Source organism: Trichomonas vaginalis, chromosome I, assembly GCF_026262505.1.
Source record: "Trichomonas vaginalis G3 chromosome I, whole genome shotgun sequence".
Lineage (NCBI taxonomy): Eukaryota > Parabasalia > Trichomonadida > Trichomonadidae > Trichomonas > Trichomonas vaginalis.
This window is the reverse complement of record NC_067203.1, coordinates 2,323,035-2,338,572: the sequence shown is the minus strand read 5'-3', so window position 1 is coordinate 2,338,572 and position 15,538 is coordinate 2,323,035. Positions and strand designations below refer to the sequence as shown.

Genomic DNA, 15,538 nt, shown 5'->3' with positions numbered 1-15,538 from the left:
TTAAAACTTTAACCGATGTAAAATGAGCTTGTCAAAATCAGAGCGAGAGTCTATTATATTAAATGACGCAAGAGGAATACAACATCCTTTCTATTACGTAAGTCAGAGTAAAGATGGTAAAATATACGTAAGAAAAAGAAAGGTTCCATTAGCGAATGCAGAGAGCGACAACATTAAGGTGCATGGCACCGAGGGTGAAGACCACGAAGCCCATATAAAACCTTCTGTTCAAACTGAGCCACCAAAAGAACCAGAAGAAAAGAAGCCAGATGTACTTTCAATAACGAACCAAGAGCTTATTGCAAAGTTCGTGAATTTCATTGAAAAACAAACCGAGTCAAAGAATCCTGACCCGCCAGTGAAAGAAGTTGAGACAAAAGAGAATGTACAGTTCATTGAAAATGTCAAGAAACAACTTCCACCACGAATGCCAAGAAGAAGAGTGAGAATAATGAAGTAAATAGATATTTTTATCTGAAGTAAATACATGCAGAACGAACAGCTAAACGAATTTACTCCAGCAGAGCATATTCATCAGATTCGCTCATATTTCGATATCATAGACAATGCAGTTCAAATTGGTGACACTAATAGAAAATATTCTGACGCAAAGATTCCATCACAACCTGGAACTGCTAAAGATAACACATGGGTAACATTCAATCTCTCACCTCCTGGTGAAAATATGTTGGACCTTTACAATACATTCATTACGTATAAGATGGAAGGTCAATTTATTGTAGATAAAGAAATTGGTTCAGGTTCCAATAAAACAAACCCACCAGGATTTTGGATTGGTTTCGATGACGCTTTCTATGCAGTTGCTGGATATCAAATCCTTGCAAATGGTCGTATCGTATATTCTCAAGACAACGCAAGAGAAGAAGCATATATAACTTCAAACTCACAAACTACCGAACAAATAAAGAAAGTAGATGTTTTCTCAAAGACTCGACATGAAGATGTATGGAGTCATTCGGGAACATGCAGAACAGGACAAATTGTTAGTGGTCCAATTACAGCAGGAAAATCATTTGATTTTAAGCTTCGTTTAAGAATTCCTGTTAGAAGATTCCTTCCATTAGAAGCTATAAGATTTATTCCTGCATTTGCTGGTAACATTCAGCTTAAAGTAAAGTTCAGTAGCGACGCCTTACAATGCACATCTATATCTGTAAATGATATCATTGCTTTCAATCCAACTCTTAAAGTTGCATTTGCTTCAGATTCAAATCCACCGACAAATAAATTTGTTCCATGGAATGAACCATTCACTATGATAACGAAGGCAATAGAAGCTAGTGGAACAGTTACTATTACAACTGTAACCCAGCAACTATTTCGAACAAAGATGGATTTTAATGAATGTTTCATTCATCCAAAGTCATTCTCTTTAGACCCTAACATTTATACAGAACTTGTAGAACATTATACAAACGAGGCTTTATGTTTTCCTGTTAAAGTTATGGATTGGATTCCTATGGACGGTTCATTCTCAAAGAATACAGATAGTTCAAGTGCAACATTTACAGCAGCTTATACGCCTATTAATGTTAAAAGTATTTGGGCACTATTTAGAAAGAAAGACAACTATTATGTTAATTTTGAGAACCCTAAGTTTAAATATCTTCAGCTTTCCATGGGAGCTTATGGAAATATGCCTGCAGAACCTGAAAAATCATATGGACCTGTATTTTATGAAATGGTTGCGAACGCCTGCAATACAAACAATGATATGATTGGATTTAATGAAGATGTTATGAGGTCATTGGTGGATGATGGTAGTGTGGAACATAAATGGGATAGCTATGACAACACACATTTCTTATGTGGTTTTCCAACAGAAGTGGACTTTTGCTTCCAACAAGGTCAAACATCTACTGCTCCAATAACATACAAATTGTCTGTTAAAGGACCTATTGAACTAGCAACTGAAAATGTACCAAAGCCACTTATTGGATTTATGAGGGATTGTTGCTTTGCCATTCAGGTGCGTGCTAATGGCATCCCCATAATAAGATTAGATGACTATAACTTAGCTACGGACGACAGTGAGGAATAAAGGATGAACGTTTATTTTTAAAGCTTATAAATGAGTTCTTCATCAAGCTCTCGTGAACCTTCACCATCTATGAAACAAACTTTACCAAACGATTATGGAGCACCTATTGAATATTTCTTACGAGCTGCACAATGGCAAAGAGCAGTCTCACCAAGGTTAGGTGTTCCACCAGCTCCTGTCAAAAATAGCATTTGGTCAAGTCCTTATATAAAATATGGTCTCCCACTAGGTTTGCTAGCTACAGCAGGAGCAGTAATGATGTTGAAAAGAAATAAAGCAAATGTTGTAAATAATACTGAAGTAGCTGAAGTTAAACAAACTCCGACACCATCGCCAAAACCAACGCCTTCACAAACAACACCTTCAATGACTCCTGAACCTATGGAAGTACAAACTCCTGTTCAAAAGTCAACTCCAAAACCGACTCCAACATTTAAACCAGAACCTACACCACAAATAAATCGTAAAACTCCTGCGTTTCCTTACTGAAAAAATAACGTTATTTTTATTTAATATTAAAATTTTTATTTGATTGAAATGACAAATAAAGTCACTGAAGCAATGAAACAAAAGTTTTTGGTAGAATACATTAAATCAGGAACTATTCCAGAAGGTTTTTACATTCATACTATGAAGGATGGTAGAGTTCAGTTTAGAAAGATAAAGCAACCATTAGATAAAGAAGGAATTTTGAGAAAGATTAAACTTCATGAGGACAACATTGCTGAACTTAAGAAGAAGTTAGAAGAGTTGGAGAAAGGAAGAGAGTTATAAAGTAATGAATTCAACAGGGTGAAAAAACAGGTGAAAAAAGAGGTGAGATCTCACCACTTCACCTAAATTTAAATGGATGTTTTCATACGTGTGAGGGTGGTGATATCATTAATTTTTTATTTTATTTTTAAGTTTATTTTTTATTTTATTTTTATGTAAATGACGAAAACTATTGAGATAACAAACTACAATGGTCATGAGTTCAAGAATTTGTTCTTCGTTCCTCGTGAAAATACATTCTATCAGATACGAGGGAGAAAGGGTAAAGTTAGTTTGAGCGTTTATGAAGGAATGAAGAATGGAAAGTTTATACAAGCATACGATACAAACGGTAAACGTGTTTCATTAGCTTTGTCAAAACTTACAGGTATAAACTATGACAGTGATTTTGACTCTGACGATTGGAGCGACAGCAGCGATACTGAAGAATATGAACTATTGTGTGAAGCACAGCAATGGGAAGAGTTGCAATACTTTTGTAAGTGAGAACGTTTATTTTTTACAGTAGTGAGGTGAAGTGGTTGGCGGCTTTATAAATATTTAAGGTTAAGTTGGTGTTTGTGTTGTAAAATATACGTTACTGGTTTTGTAAAGTGTCAAAACAGCTAAGTTGTGTACGGAGGCGCGCAGTGCCTCAGTACACGACTTAGGTATACTAACTCAAGTATCTTATCAATCTTTTCATATCCAGCTAGTGGAGATGGAATCTTCATTGGAGTTTCTGGAGTTTGGAGATAAAGATCTTTTGGAACACATCTTGGCTTTGGCATTGGGCTTCCTGAACCATTTGGTTCTGGTGTTGCTGCAGCTTCTTTTTCATCTTTTGGAGTGCAAGGAAAATCGCAGTTATCCTTCTCACTGAGAGGTGTGGAATCGATGTGATAGTTATCTAAAGCAAACAATCCTTGAACAATAAGTGGAAGATTGCCTTTTTCACCACGATATCCTATTGCCAAGACACTCCAATTACTTTTATCGCGTGCAAAGCGTCGTTCGACAATTTGGCGATCATGTGCAATCGCATTATTGCGTTTTGTAACTTCTTCGTCATCACCTCTTTGCATAATGACGGCTGTTGGATGGTATTTCTGAATACCGATGTAACCTCTATCTGCAAGAAGTCCTAATGCAACAGATTCAACTCCACGTTGGACATGTAAAAAATCTGAAGCTCCTGATAAATCAAATACTTTCTTATCGTGAACTGAAGCTAAAAAACTTGTATTCATGTGAATTACCTGTCCTAAAGGATTAACAAGAACTTGAACCTTCATACCATTGCAATGGTTTTTAGCATCCCATGAACTTTTACGCTCAGCAAGATCAAGAGGAACGGTAAAAGGAATAGTAGAGCTATCAACTGCAGCAACACATGTTGGAAAGTTATCGAACTCCTTGTCACAGGGAGAATATTGTTTTGGAATGAATTCAGCAATGAAAATTGGGAACATCCTGTTTGTTGTTTTGTTAATGATTTTGCTGAGGTAACTCTGTTTCAAACTAACAATTCCTGACATTTTTTGCAATGGAAGATAAGTGCAATAGTAAGTTAATGTTAGGAATAACGCATCTAATGGATCACAACCGTTTTCCGACCGCGTCTGGATGAAAACTCATGCTCGCGAACAACATCAACTAAATACAAGAGTTGATCCAAAGAAAGTTACAAAGGTCTTTGACATTTAAGATTGGGTGTGCCTCAAGGAATTTTTGTAAGCTAAACTTTCTGACAACTTTAAATTCTTCGGCATTAGCTGGTGCTTGATTTTCATCTTCACTTGCGGGCTCTGATTCATCAAGATAAGCTAAGTGCATTTGCATTCTCACGATTTCCTTGGATCGGGTTTTGGACTTCTGGATATCATCCAAGAACTCGGAATCATCCTTGTACTCCATTAATGAAAGTGATATGAACATTTCTTCTAAGAGTTTTCATTCAATTCATGTTTTTAAGAAGTTAGTGAATTAATTTTCATATCTCAGAAATTCGAAAAATAGTTGTTTAACACAAAAATTGATCAAATGCTTCTCTAATTATCTAAATAGCTAAAATTGTAAATTCAAGATATTTGACACAAATTCAATTTTGACGGTTTGAAACAGTGCGTTTATTCTTCCGTTTATTTCTAAAAGCATAGCATTTTTATTAAATATGATTCTAATAATATTTTTGGATTAAACAGATATCTGTGGTCAATTCTATTGATTTTTTTTCCACTCGGAATACATTTTTAAGATATGTAATTTGATCCCACTACTATCAAATGATTAATGCATATAAAAAAAGCAATTACATTTAAAAAAACGAACTATTGAAAAATTGACAGTTGACGGTATAGTTTCAATTTTTTGAATTGATATCGACTATTTTAAAAATGAAACTCTTTTGGAGTTTTTTATGCATCAAAAGGTATTAGTACACACATATATATAAGATCTAGTAATTCGGTTAAGCATTGAAGGTAATTCAAAGGTTTAGATTTTGATATTTGTTTTGTTTGAATACTCTACATGTATATTTAGACTTCATACAAAGTTCCAAAGGTCTATAAACATAGAAAAAATTTAGGATATGGTAATAAATTTGGTTCGTAAAATTGAAAGGAAAATTTTATCTATTCATATATTTAGAACCATCATGTTAAATATATCTATTAATGACTAATATTGCCAAAGGAGAAGGGAAAATTTTATAAAATTTTATCATATTAAGGTATAAAACTATTATTTCCTATATATTTATGAATCAAATAGTAAGATAATCACTCTTTGTTAGACTAAATTAAATGAAAAAAGTCTAAATTGTATGATCGTCTAAACTCAGTATAACCTATACCAAAGCTTATTAATGGCTTATGCAAATATACAGCTGATGTTAGCTTAGTTTTTGACCAAAATACAAAAAAAAATTATGAGTACAATATGATCAAATTTTTATAAAAGCAGCCGAAAACAGCATTCAATTGGAATGGTATTATCAATGATAATCATTCAAGACACTTTTATCAAAAAATTTACATAAATCTTTTTCAAAACAGAGTATTTTTGCAAAAATTTCATCGAAAAGATAGCTTTGTCTAATAAAAATGATATGGTACGGAAAATCTATTGAAAATAATCTGAGGAATTTGAAATTCATTAAAAAGTCTTGAAAAAAGTGAATGCATTCATGAATGTCCCATATCCATTTTATCCTAGTTGTTTCATAATTCCATATTGCCGATTCCTATTCTAGTTTTTGGTGCTTTTCTATGATAACCAATTTGATTTGGTTATCATAGAAAAGAGACCATTATAATGCTTAAAATTAATTATGTTTAGGGCCGATTTATTGGGATAAGGAAGTTTATAATACGTGAACACTTGTTTCCTCATCGAAAAGTCATAACGCATAAAGTCGATGTTTCCTGAGTACAAAAAGTGACATATGACGCTTAACTCTTTATTCCAGATAATGACCATATTTATGGGATTAAAAAGTTTAGGAAGCTTCTCCCCAATCATTTAATAGTTTTAAATGGAATTTATTTATATCAAAATGATTTATTTTATTTTCGAATTTTTGAACCATCATCTCAAGGATTAAATTTAACTTATCAATTAAATCTATCCATAATTCGCGCAGTATATTGCTATCAAGCATATGGTATGGCAAAATTACAATTATTGAAAATATTTGGTATAGAAATTTGGATATTTTATTAGAAATTGCAACCATTACAGTATAGCTTTATTATATTACTATTATTGTTCATGTAAAAGGATTATATTACTTACCTTTCTGAAAACAAAAGAAATTTTCTGCCGCTTTTCATTGAATTAAAATTTTCAAGATTACAAATTTAGAGTCTGTTTTCATTATTTTCGCAATTCCTTTAAAATTTTCAAGCATATTCAAATTTCAAATAAAATCATTGTTTTATGTTTCAATATTTAATAATTTCAGTCTTCATATATCAAATAATCATCAAAATATAATTTCTATACTTCTCAATTTTGAATTGCATCTGAACAACTACGGGGTTTTGTACGGGTTCATTATTCTTTTAACATGCGAACGCAACTCAATTAGATGTGGTGTAAAACCTTTTCAATTCAGAAACACATTCAAAAAAATAAGAAGAGAATTAATTATCAATAATGGCTAATATCTGTTGCAGAGAGCTAATTTATGGATTTATTATCATGCTTGGAAGCCTCAATTTTGGCATTAGTGTTGGCCTGCCAACTCCAATGACAACAGTTTTCCATAATTGGAATAAATCAGATAGCGCACTTCAATGGTATAACATCATAACATCATTATGCGCTATATTTAGTCCCTTTATACTAACATTCTCATTAAATTATGTCGGAAGGCGCTTAGCTTTTATGTTTTTACATATATTTGCTGCGGGAATTTATGTTCTTTCCCTTTTTATGTCAAAAGAAAGATTTTGGATAGCTATATTTTCCAGAGCACTGGCTGGTTTAGACATTGGTGGTTTCACATCATTATGTCCGACAATGTTAATCGAAATTGCGCCTACAAAACTAGGAGGATTTTTTGGGAACTTACATCAAATTGGATGCGTCGTTGGAATTACAATAATGTACGTTCAAGGAACCTACGCAAATTGGAAAACGTTATTTTATACAGGAATAGGTTTTTCAGCTCTTGGAGCATGTCTAATATGGATTTGTCCTGAAACATCTCCAAATAGGAGAAAATCAGAAAGTGATTCTAATACTCATAGAGAAAAAGATACATTATTCCAGGATTGCTATTTGGAAAAGCTAGTTGTTGGATTAACGATGATGTTTATTCAACAATTTTGTGGAATTAATGCAATTTTATCTAATTTGAGTCAAAGCTTCGAAGATGCAGGTGTTCCATTAGCGACAGGCATTGCATCAACAATTTCCATGGGTTGCCAGTTTTTAGGCGTTTTCATTTGCGGTTTTGCTGTGGATTATCTTAGAAGAATGCCACTTTTCTGTATTTCAGCATTAGGATGTGCCATTATGCTCTTCCTATTTTCAATAAACACTTCTTATAATCTTACGAACTGGGTTGCGATTGTAATTATTTGTTTTTATTTGTTCTTCTTCGGTTTAGCTTTGGGACCAATTCTATGGTTTATTGTACCAGAATTGTTCCCAGATTCTGTCCGATCAATGGCTGCAACAATGGTTGTTGTTGTCAACCAATTTTGCTCATTCATTGTTGTTTTCATGTTCCCATGGATGAAAGAAGGCATGGGACAATCCGCAACATGCATATTCTATGGTGTAATTAGTGCTCTCGGTGCAATATTTGGTTTCTTTTACATTATCGAACCATCAAATACAAAGATGGGAGGTATTGACTGGAATGACGACGACCTAGTAGATGACCTACTCGATATCAAAGACCCTATCACAAAAAGTATAAATAACTAATGTATTTTATATTGTTTTGTAAATAATTAATTTCTGTTTATATATGATTTAATTTACACCCATTTGATCTATTCTTTATGTTTATAAATCGTTAGGGAAAAATAGCTTAACTTGCTTTGAGCCAGCAATTGAGGTTGAAACTCTCATCGAAAATAATCAAATTATAAAAAGCATTTCTAGCGAATAATACATTAGCAACCATTTTCAAATGATGACCACATATCAAAATTAGCCAAATACAAAACAATTATTTAGTTTGATTGCAATTCATGGCATATTTGAATAGAGCTTAGCTTTTTCAACTTGATTATATAGCATGTTTATTATATTAAAATATGACGGTGATCTATTTTTTTGTCATCGATTGAATACTTTCGATAGAAGATTTTGACAAGATATAAACATTATAATACAAGAGCAAAAGACTCAAATTAGCGAATTTAAAATCAGAACGATAGATTTTTGTATAATATTTATTCAATCAAGAAAAATGCTTGAAGATCGTAAACAAGAAGTTGGAGACTATACTCTTGGACGTACATTAGGTAAAGGAACAACAGGAAAAGTAAGGATTGCAACAAAGCAAGGATCAGGACAACAATATGCCATTAAAATCGTAAAAAAATCATTATTCGAAGCAAAGCCCCAATTAGAAACAAAAATTAGAAGGGAAGTCGGTTTGATGAGACTTTTAAATCATCCTCATCTTCTTAAGTTTGAGGAATGCTTTGAATCTCATCGTCATTTTTATATTGTACTTGAGTATGCCGAAAATGGCGAACTCTTCGACTTCTTAATTAAACGAAAATCGCTTACACTGGAATGTGGAATGCATTTCTTCCACGAATTGCTTTATGGCTTAGAATATTTACATGAACACGCTATTTGCCATAGAGATCTTAAACCCGAAAATATCCTCTTGGATCAGTTCAACCACATCAAGATTGCAGACTTTGGATTTGCACGCTGGATGCGTTCAAATATTGCAGAAACATCTTGCGGTTCTCCACATTATGCAGCTCCCGAAGTTATAAAGGGAAGCACATATGATGGAAGAGCTGCAGATATTTGGTCTCTTGGCGTCATTTTATTCGCTTTACTTGCAGTATGTATTATTTTTTTTAATACATCACGCAAATCAAACATAGCTACCGTAACTTAATTTACTTAAGGAAAATTAATTGTAATTTGTTTTATCTTAGAACAAATATAATTTTTTTGTACTATTAGTTTTAGTTACGCTAAGCTTAAATGATTTGCAGATGTATGTTTTAACGAATTTACTAACACGCAGGGTAGACTTCCATTTGATGATCCATCAATTCGCAATTTATTGGCCAAAGTTAAATCAGGAAGGTATAGAATGCCAGATTTTCCACCTCCAATTCAAGATCTCATCTCGAAAATGCTTACAGTTGATCCAAACCTCAGAATTACAATCGATCAAATTAAAGTTCACCCATCATTCAGGATGTTTTGCCTAGAAAAATACGTATTTCCAACACCTCTTCGTCTTCCATTTATTACGAGCCCGGTTGATCCAAAAGACGTTCCATGGGCAACATATACTGTCCTGAAGTCAATTGGATACCAATCTGATGAGGAGATCAACGAAGAACTTCGTGCAGAGACCCACACTATGGCCAAGGTTTTCGCTCATATGCTTACAAGAAATATCTCAATTGATACTCTCAAATGGCCCACTGATTCTTCTGCTGATGATGCAATTCCTAACGATGCATTCATCATCTCACCAAATGTTCTCCCAATGGGCTCTGCAAATTCAGCAGATTCATTCGGACGTCGCAGAGCGATTCCTGACGTTTCTTCTCCGGAAACATTCTCACTTGTTGAGAGAAGATACACTGCTGAATTTAATGACACTCCAGAACTCGAAATGGAACCTCAATCATTTGAAAAAATCCCAATTCCTATCGAAGAACTTATGCTTACACTCCAAACATGTCTTTCAAACGCTCAATATGAATGGCTTCACCCAGATGATATGCATATCTACGCTAGAAACACCGTTGACAATTCTTACGTTGTCTTCACAGCGATTTTCATTGATGAGGATATGCTGAGACTCACAATGCTTCCTGTAAGAATTGAATCCGACCAGTTTAACGCTCTTATTGAAACTGTTTCGATTTCAATTCAAGAAGCGATTGATAATTATTCAACAAATGATGCACTTAATGAAGCATATGTTGATGCTTAATTCTTTTATTAATAAAAAGTATTTATGTTTATCAAAATTTAAATTCTCGCCTCTACCATTAAAGCTTTAACACTCAACTTGCATTAATAGTTGAGAATTGAAAATTATTCAAATGAGTATTCTTATCTAACATAATATTTTAATTGAACTATGTTTTCTTTATCGACATTATCCGAGAATAGTTCGAGTAGGGGTAATTTTAGCTAAAAGTGACACGCCTGTGAAGGGTGTGATTACCGATCGGTAATTTCGACAGTTTAGAATTTAAAATTTTTTATGGAACTGTTGCGAGTTTCATAAAGAATTTAAGGAATATAAGCAAAGATTTGAATCAAAATCTTAGACCTAAGCCGCTCGATTCGCTCGCGGCTTCCGCGAATTACAGATCAGCAAAGATTTGAATCAAAATCTTCGAACTAAGCCGATCGCTTCGCTCGCGGCTTTCTTTATTATTTTAAATTTGCATATTTCCATCAAAAGTTCATAAGGTAAAAAATTTCGTTTATTTTTACTTAGAAAAAAAAGGTTTTTGATAATAAATTTATTTTATTTCGAAAAAGTAGCAATAATCGTGGCGCGGTTCAATTTTAACGACATTTTTTAACGCGATACGAGCGTAAGTCCATAGAATGTGTTTTGAGGGAAACTATAAAAATCCAAAATAGAGGTAAGTGCGCCATTATTACCTGCGAAGTTACATGGAATAAATCGAAGAGTAAGTACAAGATGATCTTGCATCTTTCCAAGTAAATGAAATTTATTAAAATTAAGATGATAATATTCATTTATAGTATGTGTATGATGTGTTTTCAAAATTTCTTCAAATAAAATGCAATGATAATTTTTGAATAATTTTTTTCTTGTGTATATTTCATTTTTTATTAGTGAAAATATCATTACATCAATAAGGAAAGCACAATCCAAATTCATATTAGTTAAATTAATCTACGACCAAAAGCCCGCCAAATTTGAATTAAACACGTTTTTTGATAAAAGTGTCATTTATGATTGTTGCATTTAGGGATAGTAGCCAATTTCGGTACCAATCTTGAAAATGCCTCGCCATGCCCGCAACATGGAAGAGAAGTATTGGTCTGATATTGAACTATCAATCAATGCAAACTGAATCACCTTGTCATGTTGCTCCACAGATACAGCAGTCTGAGTCCCTCGCTTGTCATGTTGCTCACAGATACAGCAGTCTGAGTCCCTCGCTTGGTCATGTTGCTCCACAGATACAGCAGTCTGAGTCCCTCGCTTGGTCATGTTGCTCCACAGATACAGCAGTCTGAGTCCCTCGCTTGGTCATGTTGCTCCACAGATACAGCAGTCTGAGTCCCTCGCTTGGTCATGTTGCTCCACAGATACAGCAGTCTGAGTCCCTCGCTTGGTCATGTTGCTCCACAGATACAGCAGTCTGAGTCCCTCGCTTGGTCATGTTGCTCCACAGATACAGCAGTCTGAGTCCCTCGCTTGGTCATGTTGCTCCACAGATACAGCAGTCTGAGTCCCTCGCTTGGTCATGTTGCTCCACAGATACAGCAGTCTGAGTCCCTCGCTTGGTCATGTTGCTCCACAGATACAGCAGTCTGAGTCCCTCGCTTGGTCATGTTGCTCCACAGATACAGCAGTCTGAGTCCCTCGCTTGGTCATGTTGCTCCACAGATACAGCAGTCTGAGTCCCTCGCTTGGTCATGTTGCTCCACAGATACAGCAGTCTGAGTCCCTCGCTTGGTCATGTTGCTCCACAGATACAGCAGTCTGAGTCCCTCGCTTGGTCATGTTGCTCCACAGATACAGCAGTCTGAGTCCCTCGCTTGGTCATATCACACCAGATAAATAAAAGTTCAGCTTCACAATACTTACCTGCTCTATTATGTGATTTTTTCCAACTATCATATGTTAGTTGTTGTATTGAAGTTGAGTATGAAAGAATAATGTTGCAAATTTCTCACCAAATAAAAAATCATTAAAGAACATTTTATTCTTTGAAAATGTATTTATGTTGAAAATAATGGAAGATGTTATTCTTGTTAGTTAGTTTACGAAGTTCTTTTGGAAGAAATTTGTTGAATATCTTTATTTTGAATGGGAATGAACTTAGGAAATTCACCACGAGCTCTTGAATAGGCAGAATTGTAATGGATGATTAGCTATGATGGGATTATACGATGTTGGTTTGTTCTAGAATGATTAAAAAGTTTTCAGGTAATGTGCTGATGCATTACAAAAGATGGAAATTATTTAAATAATAACATAGTTTAATAATATTCAATTTAACTGATTAAATATTTGAAAAATTATCTAATTAGGATTTTTTTAGTTTGAAAAGTTAATTTTAGGCATAGTGTATAAAATAAAAAGCATCTACCGTGTCAGAAAATCGAAAAGTTTTCCAAAAAAATCATAAATTTCAAATTTTGAAATAAAAATTGGTACTTTTTAATATGTAAAATAAGAAAATGTATTTTTTTGAAAAATTTAGATAAAGTAGTTCTCTTTGTATCTAAGAGGAGTGAATTTTTTTTTCTTTAACAAGATCTGGAAACGAACAATTGAAATTTATTTTATCAATATCAGGAGGAAAAGTTAAGATTCAATATGGGATTGGTTGGGTGTAAGGTAGAGGAACTATTGTGTGATAGTTGATGCTTAGAGTTGAAATTGAAGGAAAATAAAACGATAAAAATAAAATGAATACTACCATGGACCCGTCAGTAATAGGTAGTGAAGAGAATAAATCATCCTTACCTCATACAACAACTCATCCTTACAGCAGTCATTGACTTATCCTTACCTCAGTCATAGACTCATCCTTACCTCAGTCATTGACTCATCCTTACCTCAGTCATTAACTCATCCTTACCTCAGTCATTGACTCATCCTTACCTCAGTCATTGACTCATCCTTACCTCAGACAACAACTCATCCTTACCTCAGTCATTGACTCATCCTTACCTCAGTCATTGACTCATCCTTACCTCAGTCATTGACTCATCCTTACCTCAGTCATTGACTCATCCTTACCTCAGTCATTGACTCATCCTTACCTCAGTCATTGACTCATCCTTACCTCAGTCATTGACTCATCCTTACCTCAGTCATTGACTCATCCTTACCTCAGACAACAACTCATCCTTACCTCAGTCATTGACTCATCCTTACCTCAGTCATTGACTCATCCTTACCTCAGTCATTGACTCATCCTTACCTCAGTCATTGACTCATCCTTACCTCAGTCATTGACTCATCCTTACCTCAGTCATAGACTCATCCTTACCTCAGTCATTGACTCATCCTTACCTCAGTCATTGACTCATCCTTACCTCAGTCATTGACTCATCCTTACCTCAGTCATTGACTCATCCTTACCTCAGTCATTGACTCATCCTTACCTCAGTCATTGACTCATCCTTACCTCAGTCATTGACTCATCCTTACCTCAGTCATTGACTCATCCTTACCTCAGTCATAGACTCATCCTTACCTCAGTCATAGACTCATCATTACCTCAGTCATTGACTCATCCTTACCTCAGTCATAGACTCATCCTAACTCTTGCAATAACATATATTTACTTCAATGTATGTGAAATTTTCTCCCTAACTTATCAAATATCACTCAATTACTCAATTATTCTTTCTTAATTTAACTCCTTACCACAACTTTACATTTAAATTCAAAATAATTTTATTATATTAAATTTTCAAAACCATATTTTAGTTCAATACTATTATAGATATAACTTTGTCAATAATGAATATTTTCGCGATTTGGCAACGAAATATGAATCTCTGGCCGGTGTAGATTCAGATTTGGATAAGTATTCATTGAGTTATCAAAGATTTTATTCGTGGGTATAAATTAATTAATATGTGAAATAATTATATAATAAGAGACGGATATCCAACACTCAGTCTCTCTTTGACATCCAACACTCAGTCTCTCTTTGACACCCAACACTCAGTCTCTCTTTGACATCCAACACTCAGTCTCTCTCTTTGATGAGTCTATGACTAAGGTAAGGATGAGTCAATGACTGAGGTAATGATGAGTCTATGACTGAGGTAAGGATGAGTCTATGACTGAGGTAAGGATGAGTCAATGACTGAGGTAAGGATGAGTCAATGACTGAGGTAAGGATGAGTCTATGACTGAGGTAAGGATGAGTCAATGACTGAGGTAAGGATGAGTCTATGACTGAGGTAAGGATGAGTCAATGACTGAGGTAAGGATGAGTCAATGACTGAGGTAAGGATGAGTCAATGACTGAGGTAAGGATGAGTCAATGACTGAGGTAAGGATGAGTCAATGACTGAGGTAAGGATGAGTCAATGACTGAGGTAAGGATGAGTCTATGACTGAGGTAAGGATGAGTCAATGACTGAGGTAAGGATGAGTCAATGACTGAGGTAAGGATGAGTTGTTGTCTGAGGTAAGGATGAGTCTATGACTGAGGTAAGGATGAGTCAATGACTGAGGTAAGGATGAGTCTATGGCTGAGGTAAGGATGAGTCAATGACTGAGGTAAGGATGAGTCAATGACTGAGGTAAGGATGAGTCAATGACTGAGGTAAGGATGAGTTGTTGTCTGAGGTAAGGATGAGTCAATGACTGAGGTAAGGATAAGTCAATGACTGAGGTAATGATGAGTCAATGACTGAGGTAAGGATGAGTCTATGGCTGAGGTAATGATGAGTCAATGACTGAGGTAAGGATGAGTCTATGACTGAGGTAAGGATGAGTCAATGACTGAGGTAATGATGAGTCTATGACTGAGGTAAGGATGAGTCAATGACTGAGGTAAGGATGAGTCAATGACTGAGGTAAGGATGAGTCTATGACTGAGGTAAGGATGAGTCAATGACTGAGGTAAGGATGAGTTGTTGTCTGAGGTAATGATGAGTCAATGACTGAGGTAAGGATGAGTCAATGACTTAGGTAAGGATCATTCCATTCCACATATATCACAACACCTACACCTTACACAACCCACAAATCATCTTCAAATTTCTTTTCAGAACTTCTTTTAAATGAGCATTTTTCAATCAACAAACATC

At 34.6% G+C, this 15,538-nt stretch overlaps 7 protein-coding genes across 7 annotated transcripts, besides 2 other annotated features; 6 read left to right on the top strand and 1 right to left on the bottom strand.

The window, feature by feature from the left end:
* Positions 1–3,497: part of a mobile genetic element that runs on past the window's edge.
* TVAGG3_0914410 (uncharacterized protein) lies at positions 23–460 on the top strand (the record flags this gene model as incomplete). Its single annotated transcript, XM_051251938.1, has 1 exon — positions 23–460. One exon carries the CDS (start codon positions 23–25, stop codon positions 458–460), a length of 438 nt encoding a protein of 145 aa, XP_051077512.1.
* On the top strand, positions 722–2,062 carry TVAGG3_0914400 (uncharacterized protein; the record flags this gene model as incomplete). Its single annotated transcript, XM_051251937.1, has 1 exon — positions 722–2,062. The coding sequence occupies one exon, from the start codon at positions 722–724 to the stop codon at positions 2,060–2,062; it is 1,341 nt and encodes a 446-aa protein (XP_051077511.1).
* On the top strand, positions 2,093–2,551 carry TVAGG3_0914390 (repellent protein 1 family; the record flags this gene model as incomplete). The annotated part of the gene is made up of 1 exon (XM_051251936.1): positions 2,093–2,551. The coding sequence occupies one exon, from the start codon at positions 2,093–2,095 to the stop codon at positions 2,549–2,551; it is 459 nt and encodes a 152-aa protein (XP_051077510.1).
* A 974-nt stretch (positions 3,498–4,471) lies between the features above and the next one.
* On the bottom strand, positions 4,472–4,732 carry TVAGG3_0914370 (uncharacterized protein; the record flags this gene model as incomplete). Its single annotated transcript, XM_051251935.1, has 1 exon — positions 4,472–4,732. One exon carries the CDS (start codon positions 4,730–4,732, stop codon positions 4,472–4,474), a length of 261 nt encoding a protein of 86 aa, XP_051077509.1.
* Positions 4,733–6,969: 2,237 nt separating this feature from the next.
* Positions 6,970–8,390, top strand: TVAGG3_0914360 (major facilitator superfamily transporter; the record flags this gene model as incomplete). Its single annotated transcript, XM_001301254.1, has 1 exon — positions 7,022–8,257. The coding sequence occupies one exon, from the start codon at positions 7,022–7,024 to the stop codon at positions 8,255–8,257; it is 1,236 nt and encodes a 411-aa protein (XP_001301255.1).
* Positions 8,391–8,747: 357 nt separating this feature from the next.
* Positions 8,748–9,419, top strand: TVAGG3_0914350 (protein serine/threonine kinase protein; the record flags this gene model as incomplete). Its single annotated transcript, XM_001301255.1, has 1 exon — positions 8,748–9,419. One exon carries the CDS (start codon positions 8,748–8,750, stop codon positions 9,417–9,419), a length of 672 nt encoding a protein of 223 aa, XP_001301256.1.
* A 201-nt stretch (positions 9,420–9,620) lies between these two features.
* On the top strand, positions 9,621–10,478 carry TVAGG3_0914340 (protein serine/threonine kinase protein; the record flags this gene model as incomplete). The annotated part of the gene is made up of 1 exon (XM_001301256.1): positions 9,621–10,478. The coding sequence occupies one exon, from the start codon at positions 9,621–9,623 to the stop codon at positions 10,476–10,478; it is 858 nt and encodes a 285-aa protein (XP_001301257.1).
* A 185-nt stretch (positions 10,479–10,663) lies between these two features.
* Positions 10,664–11,051: a mobile genetic element.
* The last annotated feature ends 4,487 nt before the right edge of the window (positions 11,052–15,538 follow it).